The sequence below is a fragment of the Dromaius novaehollandiae genome, chromosome 19 (assembly GCF_036370855.1).
Source record: "Dromaius novaehollandiae isolate bDroNov1 chromosome 19, bDroNov1.hap1, whole genome shotgun sequence".
In the NCBI taxonomy this organism is placed as follows: Eukaryota; Metazoa; Chordata; class Aves; order Casuariiformes; family Dromaiidae; genus Dromaius; species Dromaius novaehollandiae.
The window spans coordinates 9,021,689-9,032,776 of NC_088116.1; the positions used below are offsets into that span (position 1 = coordinate 9,021,689).

Sequence of the window (11,088 nt, forward strand, 5' to 3'; positions counted from 1 at the left end):
ATTTCCCGGCGTGCCCCGGGGCGGGGGGCGGCCGCTCCCGGCATGCCCGCGGCGCGCGGAGCGGAGGCGGCGCGGCACGGTGCGGCGCGGCCATGGAGGCGTCGCCGCTGCGGCGGCGGCGGCACCGCGCCCTGTACAAGGGGCCGGCGGCGCCGCCGCCCTGGAAGGAGACCTACCGCCGGGTGAGCGGGGCCGCGGGGGCCGCGCAGTGCTGCGGGAGCGGGGGCCGGGGCCGGGGCCTGTTGCAGCCATCGTCCCCCTCCCACGGCGCTGTTACTGCCCTTCCCCCCCCACGCGCGTCACTGACGGCCCGTGCTCTGTCCCCGCAGCGCTGCGTGGAGAGGCTGCGCAACAGCCGGGCGAAGCTGCTGGACCGGTACCGGCAGGCCGGGGCGCGCGTGGGCGCCTCGGCCGCGGGCGCGCTGCTGGTGCGGGAGGTGATGGAGCAGGAGTGGCAGGCGCTGCGGTCCGCCCCCGAGAGCCTGCCCGCCCTGCGGGGGAGGCAGCCCTTGGCGCAGGTCAGTACTGCCGCGCTCGCCGCTCCTGCGGCCGCCGGGCTCCTCGCAGCAGGCCGTTACCCGTGCGGCAGGGGCGTGCGGGGTGCGCAGCTCTGCGGCTTAAGTGTCCTCTTCCCCGTGAGCTCCAGCCTCTGACTTCTTGGGCTCGGCCCAGCTCAGACCTTCTGGTTTCCTGCTTCAGCAGCTAGTGCAGGATGTTGTGAAACAGCTGTGACAGTGGTGGCCTTTGGAACTTCCTTATTTCCTTCACAGGCTGCACCAGAACTGCAGCAGAGTGGGATTTCCACAGCTGTGGCTTTCAGAGCTGTTGGGTCACTGACTGCTCTCACTCCCAAGAATAGGAATAAAACTCCTAAGGTTTTAAAAGGCAACTTCTTGGCCAGGCTGTGAGCCCATCATCATTAACTTTTTTTTTTCCACACATTGCTGTTGTATATGTTGCTTTCTACAGTGCATGTTTTTACAAATACAGAGATTTGACAGAAGAATAAGCAGTGAATTCATGTTACATTGACAGCTCAGTCAGGTGCTGAAAAATAAGTGAGAATGTAGCCAGAATGGGAGAATTACTGACTAATGCACCTTTCAGATGCTAGAGGATCCTGATGAACTAGCAGTACTGGAAGAAATCCAACGTGAACTGGTCTTGCAAGGTAACTTCTCAAAACACTTACTCAGACTCCGATTAAAATCATAGTATTTCTGACTTTCTAGTAATCCAGACCAGGTGAGACTGAACTCCTTAGTGCTTGTAGACCATGGGAGTTTCAAGAAGAGCCTCCTTGAGAGTAGCTGTAGTCTCTGTAAAGCACTGAGATCCTTTGTGACAGTTGTAAGTTTGTGTAGCATTTTAGTCCGTGAGAAGCAAATAGAGGAGAACCAGGAGACAGCACGGTGATGTTTGGGGACCATAGGAGCCTGTATAAATCAGTCCATAGTTCTAGGTTGTTGGTTGAAAAGTGTTATAGTCACGGAGCTGAGACCAGCTAAAGACTGAACTACAGGAAAAACTAGATTAACAGGAACTATTCCCTCAAGTGTAGAAATCTGATCCAAAGAAGGACAAGTTCAGAACTAGTGGCTGCCCCAGACTCCATCCACTGAGCAACTTCATGCATGCTTCTATACTACCTTGAGTTTGTAACAGATGCCCAAAGGTATTTTGTTCTTTTATTGCAGAACAGTTGGTTTTAGAAGAGTATGAGCGAAGTCTTCAGTTTGATGAAGAATGTCTCAATGCGATGCTTGATGGCTTGGATGCCAGTGACAAGATCATCTGCCCCGTGTGTAGAAAGTAAGAAAGCCCTTGGCTATGGAACAAGATGCTTGACAAAAGCCTCGCAGGGCTTCTCTACTCCATAGTCTTGCAGGTTTGAGCAGCACTTGGAGCCTGTGCTGCTCTAGATGCTGTTCTCTTAATGAATGCTGGCTTCTTTCCTGTTGTTGTGTGAAGTATTTGGGTCTCTTCCCAGCTAGGCAAGTGCAGCCACCTCTGCTTAGAGCGCTCTGAAGAGAGTTACAGCAAGATTACCATGCAGGTTGAGGCTGGATCTCAGCTGCAAGGCGACAGCACAGAATTTCTCTTCCGAGCCATTCATGGAACAAAGTATTCTGTGAGGAACCTTGATGCTATAATCAACCTAGCCATAATTAGCACAAAGAGGGATTGATTCTCTGCTCTCCTCCTGCACATAGAAGTTTAGGCTTAGAAACAGGCACTAACAAAAGCAGTAGCCAGACACATGCTCCTGTTCTTGTGCATTTCAACAAAATAGAAAACTGAGCAATAAGCTCCAAAATCTAACAACTTTTGCTAAGATCTACCGTTGTTGTTAAGATGCTCACTGTCTGCTGTCTTTCTAGGAATAACCTGACTGTGAGGAATCACTTGGTTTTTTGCCAGTGTGGATTATACATCCTTACACAGGTAAGCTCTGTTGTGGGTGAAGTAGACATGCTAAGTCTGCCGCGAGGTCAGCATCATCCTGAACAAGAAGAGACAGCTTTAAGCTACAGAGCAACTTATGTCTAAGACTTCTTTTAACCTAATTTATCTCAGGATATGACAGAAGAGAAGCTTCGGTCACTTCTAGAAAACACTATAACAGAGCACAGCTACAGGTGCTTTCACAATCCAGAGTTTACTGTTACCAGCGGAATGGAGGAAGAAACCAGTCTTCTCATGAGCTGTTCGGTGAGTCTAAATGTCAGGTTTCTGGAAGGGATCTCGAGCTGGACCAATATGCAGCTACACACAGAAACGAGCAGTCCACTGACCTCAGTGGTTTGGGTTGCTGTTTCTCAAACCTTTTGTGATTACCTGTAACCATGAAAGGAGGAGCAGGTGAATTACACAATTTAACTGCTAGATTAGGGAATCTTTGGAGGACCTGTCAAACTTACTGACCTTTCTCACACCTTAGCAAACAACTTTAAGTCCTGTGTAAAGCATCTGTTTGGAGAAGTGTTTCTTGAAGAAAAGCTGTAAAAAATAAAAAATTTCAGTTTAGGCCTCCTCAAAAGGCTCAGCCCTCTTGGAGAAACCACATACTGTACCTTTGGCTCAAATTAGAGCTAGGAGGGAGTTCTCAGCCTTGCTGCTTAAGTAAAACAGCTGAGCACTGATACTGTGCACCTATCTGGTGGCTACAGTTCTAGGAACAGAGCATTTCAGTTTTGAATATTCACATAGCCTTATCTATGAGTATAGTTTGTCTGTTTAACCTACCTTACTTCTTGTAAAGGTCTGTGACTCCTGGATGATTCTCCTGTAACTTGATTTGGCTGCTGTTTTTTCACTGGAAGAACTTCTTGAGGTTAAAAATCTGCCCAGAGCTGCTACTATTATGTATATATTTGTAACTGCTGTGTCAAAAGCATATTTGACAAGGCAGTAGTATTGCCTTAATTGCACTTTTGATGACACAGTATTTTGAAATAAATATACCTAGTTTATTTCAGCCTCCAAGTCTTTTTTTTGATAACCAGTCCATGAGTGATTTCACAGCTCACATTGGCTTTCATGCTTGTTTTCTGTTCACTGACAGCATCTCTGCTTTCCTGTATCCTCCTCCTCTCATGTAGAGAATGGGTGACTCCTTGTAGGCTTAACCACAGTTGTGCACTTTACCTAGAACAAAAGCAAATTCCCTGGAAGAGCTTATGAAAAGATGCAGTTAACTTGATATCAAGTATCTGCTAGAGGTTAATCCTTTCCCTTACATGCACCTAGCTTTAGTACACATGTATCATTCCTCATCCCTGTCCAGCTTCCCGTTTGCATTGTCCTTCACAAAGCACCAAAACCTAGTTCCTTTTTACTACAGGTTCCCCCTAAAGGAAGGGGGCTGCAGCGGTACAAAAGCTCTGCTTTTGTGCAAGACATCCCCCCTTTGAGCATGGTTCTAGTTGAGCATGCCTCTGCAAACAGTCAGAGAAACATATTTCTCATTCAGTCATAGAAACTGAAACCAGAGTGAAGCAGCTTAACTGCAATACGTGTACTTCCCTGAGCACCCTGTACAGCAGCAAAGCTGATCATCACAGAATTCTGGAATAAAAGGTAGTCCTGGACAAAATTAGCAAGATCTAAAGGAATAATCCTTGCACAAGGGCAAGACGCAAGGGCCATTTAAACATGCTGACTGTCTCACTGCAGCATTTTTCATGGATGTACTCAAACCAAATGAAGAACAGCTTTAATGTACTGCCAGCTGGCACACAGTTCCCAAATATGGCAGGAGCACATTCTGGGCTTCTGCTCTGCCAACAGGGCTTCTTACGGCCTTGAGGCAACAACTGGAGACACCAGATCATGTAGAAATCCACAGCTGCTGCCTTGCAGCAATGCCTTGGACATTAGCATCGACAACATTTGAATTACTCTGCTGAAACTGAAGTGCTCCAGTCTCCCTTGGATATTTTCTAAAGCAGCTGCATTAATACTACTCTAGTATGTTATGACAGCATGTCCCTCTTTAAAACAGCTCCTCAAAGCCAATTTTTAAGAGTCTATATTCTACTCCATGACACACAGAAAGGCAGCCAAGACTTCAGTCATTACACTACAGCCTGCCACAATACTGACCTAGGACACCTAGAATGAAAGAATCACATACATAATTAGTACTGCTTGGCCAGCCAAAATCCTCCTCCAGACACAACTATGCTGGCAGAAGGGCAGATCTGTGTGTTTAAAGGTGCTGGAATAGCTCTGCTTGGAGCTGTTCCCCCTGCCAAAACACACCATCTCTGCACCAAGAGTTCTTCAGGCAGCTGTAGTAACTAGCAACAGTGGTTCAGGCACAGAAAAACCATAAAATCATTTTTCTGGCAACTCTCTCAGTCAGCAAAGGTACAGCAAGAAGAAAAAACACCAGTCTGCAGTGATACATTGAACAGATTTTTATTCTTCACATTCATTCGTAATTGTACAAAAACACCAAGTGGGGTGAGGCAATTCCAGACAATAATGTTATAGAACTTGATCTGGGCTGCAACATAAATACAAATCCCAAAATACAAGCGAGAATCCTCATTTTCCCACAATTCTCATATCCTAATTCAAAGTTACTTACTCTCAGTATCTGTTGTGAAGATGTGTTTGGGTATTGTTGGCTGGAGCACTGCTGTGGAATACTCACATTTGAGGATTAGTTTCCTATCCTAACCTACTGACATTTGACAAAGCTTTTAAGGTCTTCAAGGAATTTAATGTACTCCTGGTGCTCCAGTGCGGTGCTGAGCTCAATTAGCTCATCAGCGAATGTGTTGTCCACTCCTCGATCAGCCAAGAAATCCATTAAGTGATCATACAGAGCCTGGAAAGAACAAACAGAAGATTTACTGAGCAGAACACACCTGGGTATGGGTTGATTTTAAAATGCCCCATGGCAGTGGGCTTTTCTTTCTCTGAGGAAGATCAGACCTTCCTCCTGCAGGAGACCAGACACCTCCCCATGCCCTTCATCAGCAGGCCTGGCCTTGGGTGTGACACTCAGAGGGAAGGGGACACTGAACAGGTCATTTAAACTTGCCGTTGTCAGTAAACTCAATAGCAAGAATGAGCTGCACTCTGGAGATCATCAGCTGATGGTAGGACCCAACAGAAAGTCTGTCAAAGACTGCACGTACCAAGCAGCTTTGCCTGTCCCCTCTTTATAATGCTATGGCCCTGGGTATAAATTGTTTTAGTAGCATTTAGAAAGGGTGGAAACAGTCAGTGTCTTAGGTAAACACTTGTTTGAGTCTTTTACAATTATCAACACCTTTCTTCATGTTTTTAATCCTACTAAACTACTGCAGCTCCAACACATGTTAATGCTTGTGGGTTCCCTCTCTCTCCTGACTAGAACAGATTCATTACTACTGCTTAGTGCTAATGCAAAAAGACTTCCGTGTGTCCAGCCAATCACTTCAGTCTTTCTGCCTCACAATCTGTACTCAGTGCTCTAATAATCTGTCATTTGGGCTATTCCAATCTGCTAGTCATGTTTCTTGCCACAATTCCTTTAGCAGGGCAGAAAGATTTGGAAATCCAATCTGAATTTTCAAGCTACTAACGGTGTTGGGACTATGGATATTGATATTAATACGATTTTATTTTTTCTTACACACCAGTATTAGCAAGCAAATGATTCATTTTGGACTTCTGTAATCTGAGTAAGTCACAAATCATACAAATTTTTTGTAATTAATTTTGTCTCAGGTCAGAACAGAAAAAAGCAGCATGAGATATTTTAGAGCATGCTTACCAACATAATATGAACACTTCCCAAAGAGAGACACTCTAAAGTTTTAATCACATGATACACAGCTTCAAACTAAGAAGGCTCTAACCTTTTGAAAGCCTGGCATTGAGAACTTTAAGTACATGCCAGATTCTTGAACAGGTTCCAGGTTTGTCTGTTTCTTTTAATTTTATGTCACACCACTAGGAAAACATACCTGGAAAACTTAAACAAAAATTAAACTACATGTTACATTAAACAGATTAAATGATACTTGAGCAAGGGTCAAACCATCTCTAAAATGCAATATAGCTAGAAAAAAGCATCATAAACTTCTAAAGCCTGAAACAGAAGTGGTTTCAACACGTAGGCCTCTCACTGCCATGGATGTCACCAGCACTGCGTGACTGGTGGGACCACATAGCAGTCCTCAGCCTGCAGTGGATCTGAGGCACAGAAAAGCGCTGCCACATGGCAAGGCTGGAGAGAGCAGGGGAATCCCCAGTCTCAGGCATCCGGAACAGGACTCGCACAGAATTCAGGTACAGAGAGCGAGTCCAGAGGAGCTCAAGTGCCCTCTGCAGTCTAAGGCCTTGTGAGTTTTAGCAGCACTTACCCAGTCAAGGGAATCTGTATTGAGGGTGTAGTTGGTTTCCTTCCAATCTGATTCTCCAGTGGGCTGAAAGCTGACCTCTCGAATTGTGAAAATATCACTTTCGTCCTCTCCCTCCTGTCCAACCTGAAACAGGAAATGGAAGCAAGACAAAGATTAGCCCCAACTACAGGGTGCCTTTAGCTGTTTCATCCTGAAGTGAGGAATGTGACACTGCAGGCAAAATCCCAAGACCACTAGAAAAGCCATTCCTCTCTCTCAACGTCTGCCTGTGAAGATAAGCACGTGCAAGCGCTAGAACACCGGAAAGCCCATAAGAGATCAATCTAACAGTTCATGCTGACATAAGCGACCTGATGCAAGTGATTTTTAAAAAGATGTAAAAATCTCCTGCACGGTTCTTAAACAATCTGTCTTCAAACGTCTGTTTAACCTTTGTCAACAAAGAGTGTCTGCATAAATGATCTGTTAAGACTGGCAAAATAAACCACAAAAATCACCCTGAAGCAAAGCTCTTAGTTTAATTCTCCCTGCCTTCCCCCCCACCCCTTTTTTTTTTTTTTTGCTAATCCCTACTACTGTTTAACCTTTGTGAAACCTCAGCACCAATGAGATTTGCAAGTTACTTACAGGTTGTATTAAATGTATCTTGTTTGGGTCATTCTTGTGTACCTGTCTCAATTTGCCATGCAGTTAAAGAACCCATACCTCGTCTCTCTAATTCAGTAAGATAGCCCGTAAGCAGCTGATTAGAAAAGCAAGGTCGAGACAGAAGAAATGCAAGGGAACATCTCCCCACAGTTTATTCTTGCAAGCTCTTAAAGCATTTTATGTTAAAAAAAGAGAGATAAGAGGAGACTGCATATTCTGCAGATTAAGAAAACCAGCAGACTATAAAGAATAGTTAGATTCAAAAGTGGCACAATTACGCTACAGTCAAGCAGGAGATGTGCAGCGAGCCACAGGCCAGAGTTAGCTACAGCTGACCCCGCAGCAGTTCAATACTCACCTCATCTTCAGGATAATGGCAGTCAAGAACAAGGGTCTGTTTTGTATCATCTTTTATTACTTCGACAACAAAGTTTGGGGTCGATGTAATATCAGGCTACATAAAAGGCAAGAAAAAAAGTCACATCAGCATTGGAGGCTGAACAGGAGTCAAAGTGCCCAAGGTACAGCCCAGTGACACAACCCATCCGGCACACAGGTTGTTCCCGGTCACCCTCTTTCTTGAGGGCCTCTTGGGTTGTCCTGGCCAAGGCATCCTCCTCTGACCTCACCCATGGCTCTGCAGCCCCTTCTCTGCTCTGCATCTGGTCACATGAGTAGAACAGTAGCAGGAAGCATCTGCCACCACCTCAACAACCCAGAGCGCCTGCAGCTCACCCGGATGCCTCTCCCTCTAAACAACAGGAATCACGAATGGGCTGTAAAATCGTTCTGAGAGCAGAGTTGCTCTTGCCTGCCCTCCTTCACGTGGGAAATGTGGCAGTGCACAGACCTCCTATGCACACGCACGGACCAAGCGCACCGTGTGTTCTCAGTGGATATGGGCATGCCCAGGGAAGGGGAGCAATGTACAGTCTTCCCAGCCGAGTATACTAAGCAGTAATGTGCTGAAATAAGTAATAACATTCAAAAAATTCAAATTATCTGCTACGAATCACATACAGTGCAGTTTCATTCCCTATTTGTTCAACCAGTGTCACCGTAGATCAGGCATCTGCCTCAAATTATATTGCTCGTTTACAGTTCCACCAGTACTTTTACTGACAGTCTTACTAAAAAGGAGTGTGAGAAACATTTCCAATCCACAAAACCATGCAAACATCATGCGAGTAGTTTTGCATTTTGTTGGTAGAGCATACCAGTACTGTTAGTTACACCAGCTAAGCAAAGTGCAAAATGCAGTATTTATTGTAGCAGGTTCCAGAGGCAGCCATGAAGTCCAGTACCTCAGTTCCTTTCATCTCTGCTTATACAGAACCCTCTCACACTCTGTCTTTCTGCTGCAGAGAGAAGAGGGTCACAGCCAAATGACAGGCAACAGAGAAAAACCTGCATTGTGTAACTCTATGCTTCCAAATATCAAATGAGAGAGAAAGCATAAGGGCAAACCTCTAACTTTTCTGTGTGCTGACATCCATAATGAAAGCGTACATAAAGACCAAGTTTACCTCCTGCTCATCAGGTTTCTGTTCTCCTTGCGTTTCTTCTTCTTCCTCAGGAGACGGTGGAATGCTGTTATTGATGTTGAACGTAACCGTTATCCTTCAAAAGAACCAGAAGCAATTACTTTAAACACAATAAAGAAAATACTTACTGCATCTCTCTCATTCGAAACTTCTGTAGCGGGGACAGCATTACAGCCAGTGAATTCACATATCAAGAACAAGATTCAAGACTTTACGTGTTCTGTTTCATTTGTCCTTCCCTCATATGGGACATATTCCAGCTTAGAGTTTAAGATGTGAACTCTAGTACAATTGACTTCCTCCAATTGCTCTCACAAACAAGCATTTTTCAAGTTTTAATAGACTGAATTCTTATTTTTAATGCAGGAAGACCTCACGAATCTTTGCAACATCCACGGCAAAGCAAACCTGTAAGAAAAATGCCTTGCGCCCAAGGTGGTAAAATAACGAGCCTACACAACGTCCACGGTTTGTGCAGCCTGGACCAACAGCGGTACAAGCAATGCGAACACAAGGAAGAATTCCTGATTATATTACGATTAGTCTTTCAAGTACACGTGCTTGCCCAGGTGAATCCTTATAAACCGCAAGTGGCTGTTCGCACTTACTTCTCACCAGCTATTTTCCGGACCAGCTTGGCCTCCGTGCCATGGACTTCTAGCTCCCACCCTCCAGATATCTTGGGCAGAGATTTATGTTTCTGGATCTTTTTCTCCTCTTTTATTTCGTCTGTCAGGAACTCTGCGAACGCTTTGTCTCCTTACGAGGCAGGAATTAAAAAAAAAGGAAGAAGTCAGAAACACACTGCGAGCAGGCAGGGCCCCGTTCCCCCTGCGATCACCCGGCGCCGAGCGCCGAGGCCGCTCCTGCTGCATCCCCGCCTCCCCCCGCCCCGCGCCGGCGGGGACACGTGCGACCACGTGGGGGGCGGGGGGGCGCACGCGGCCGCCTCGCGCCCCTCCCAGGGGCCCCTCCCGCCCCCCTCACAGCGCGGGGGCGGTCGCTCCCCTCCGTTTCCCCTCACGGGAAGGGGAAGGGGGGGTCGCTCCCCTCCGTCCCCCTCACACGGCGCCCCCCCCCTCCGGCCCCCTCCCCGCCCGGCTCACCCTCGGTGTGGAGGCCGCCGCAGCCGCAGGAGACGCCGCCGGCCGAGCACCGCCGCGGGCGCAGCAGCGCCGTCCGCCACCCGCCGCCGCCCAGCTGCCACAGGGAGCGCGCCAGCGGGGGCGCGGCGGCGGCGGGCGGCGGCAGGAGGGCGCGGGGGAAGGCGGCGGCGGAGAGGAGGCGGCGGGGCGAGTGGCGGGGCGGCGGCGGGCGCAGGGCGGCGGCGGCGCGCAGGGCCCGGGCGAGCAGCATGGTGCGGGCGGCGGGGCGGGCCGCGAACAGAGGACACCGCCTGGCCCGGAAGTGCCGCGAGTGCTTCCGGCGCAGCGCGGCTCTGCTCCCGTCCTGCCCCGCGGCACCGCAGCGGCCAGCGCGCCCCGCCCCGAGCCGGGTGCCGCGGGTTCGAGTCCCGCCCCCGGCGGCGCCGCTGCGGCAGCGCACCGCTTATCCGGATTAAAAGCGGTCTAGCAGGGCTCTCTCGAGCTTTAGCGGAGCTGGGATTTACCTCCCGGTCACAAGGATATGAAAAACACAACCGAAGTTGTTTGCTTACAGTGGCTGCAGAAAGATGCATAGGGCAGCCCACTCCTACTATGAGCTAAAAATATTAACACCACACAATAGCAGCAAACACCACGCATAAAGCATCCATAGTTACCAGCTCTCCCCCCCACGCACTCAGAAGGTGATGCTGAAGCTTCAATATTGAGCCCAACAAGAAAAAGCATCATTTATTCCTCTATATCCCCCCTACCCTTTATTAGAAAAACAGTCACCTTTCTGGCAAGTCCTCAGTGACTTACTCAGAAAAAGGAAAAAAATTGATTTGGGGGCCTTCAGCAATAAATATTTTAAAAGGAGGCACGACCAAGGCAAACCGCCTCCTGGCTTAAAGCAGCCGCTTTGCCTAGGAGCTGGCGCTGGGGCCC

At 47.9% G+C, this 11,088-nt stretch overlaps 2 protein-coding genes across 2 annotated transcripts; one reads left to right on the forward strand and one right to left on the reverse strand.

Moving 5' to 3' along the window:
* Positions 1-6: 6 nt before the first annotated feature.
* Positions 7-3,473, forward strand: RPAIN (RPA interacting protein). The gene is made up of 7 exons (XM_026107316.2): positions 7-182; positions 330-518; positions 1,108-1,171; positions 1,698-1,812; positions 2,382-2,445; positions 2,578-2,712; positions 3,263-3,473. The coding sequence occupies exons 1-7, from the start codon at positions 93-95 to the stop codon at positions 3,290-3,292; spliced, it is 687 nt and encodes a 228-aa protein (XP_025963101.2). The 5' UTR covers positions 7-92; the 3' UTR covers positions 3,293-3,473.
* Positions 3,474-4,907: 1,434 nt separating this feature from the next.
* Positions 4,908-10,495, reverse strand: C1QBP (complement C1q binding protein). Its single transcript, XM_064523415.1, has 6 exons — positions 10,162-10,495; positions 9,664-9,814; positions 9,038-9,131; positions 7,870-7,965; positions 6,864-6,986; positions 4,908-5,338 (listed from the first exon to the last, which is right to left on the reverse strand). Exons 1-6 carry the CDS (start codon positions 10,409-10,411, stop codon positions 5,189-5,191), a joined length of 864 nt encoding a protein of 287 aa, XP_064379485.1. The 5' UTR covers positions 10,412-10,495; the 3' UTR covers positions 4,908-5,188.
* Positions 10,496-11,088: the final 593 nt, after the last annotated feature.

Excerpts from the sequence above, each read along its gene's own strand:
- RPAIN (XM_026107316.2), top strand. The coding sequence starts at position 93 with ATGGAGGCGTCGCCGCTGCGGCGGCGGCGGCACCGCGCCCTGTACAAG. Across the intron at positions 183-329 it reads GGAAGGAGACCTACCGCCGG|CGCTGCGTGGAGAGGCTGCG; the intron begins GTGAGCGGGGCC and ends CTGTCCCCGCAG. Across the intron at positions 2,713-3,262 it reads GTCTTCTCATGAGCTGTTCG|GTCTGTGACTCCTGGATGAT; the intron begins GTGAGTCTAAAT and ends CTTCTTGTAAAG.
- C1QBP (XM_064523415.1), bottom strand. The coding sequence starts at position 10,411 with ATGCTGCTCGCCCGGGCCCTGCGCGCCGCCGCCGCCCTGCGCCCGCCG. Across the intron at positions 7,966-9,037 it reads AGAAACCTGATGAGCAGGAG|CCTGATATTACATCGACCCC; the intron begins GTAAACTTGGTC and ends CCTTTTATGTAG. Across the intron at positions 6,987-7,869 it reads GCCATTATCCTGAAGATGAG|GTTGGACAGGAGGGAGAGGA; the intron begins GTGAGTATTGAA and ends TTCCTGTTTCAG.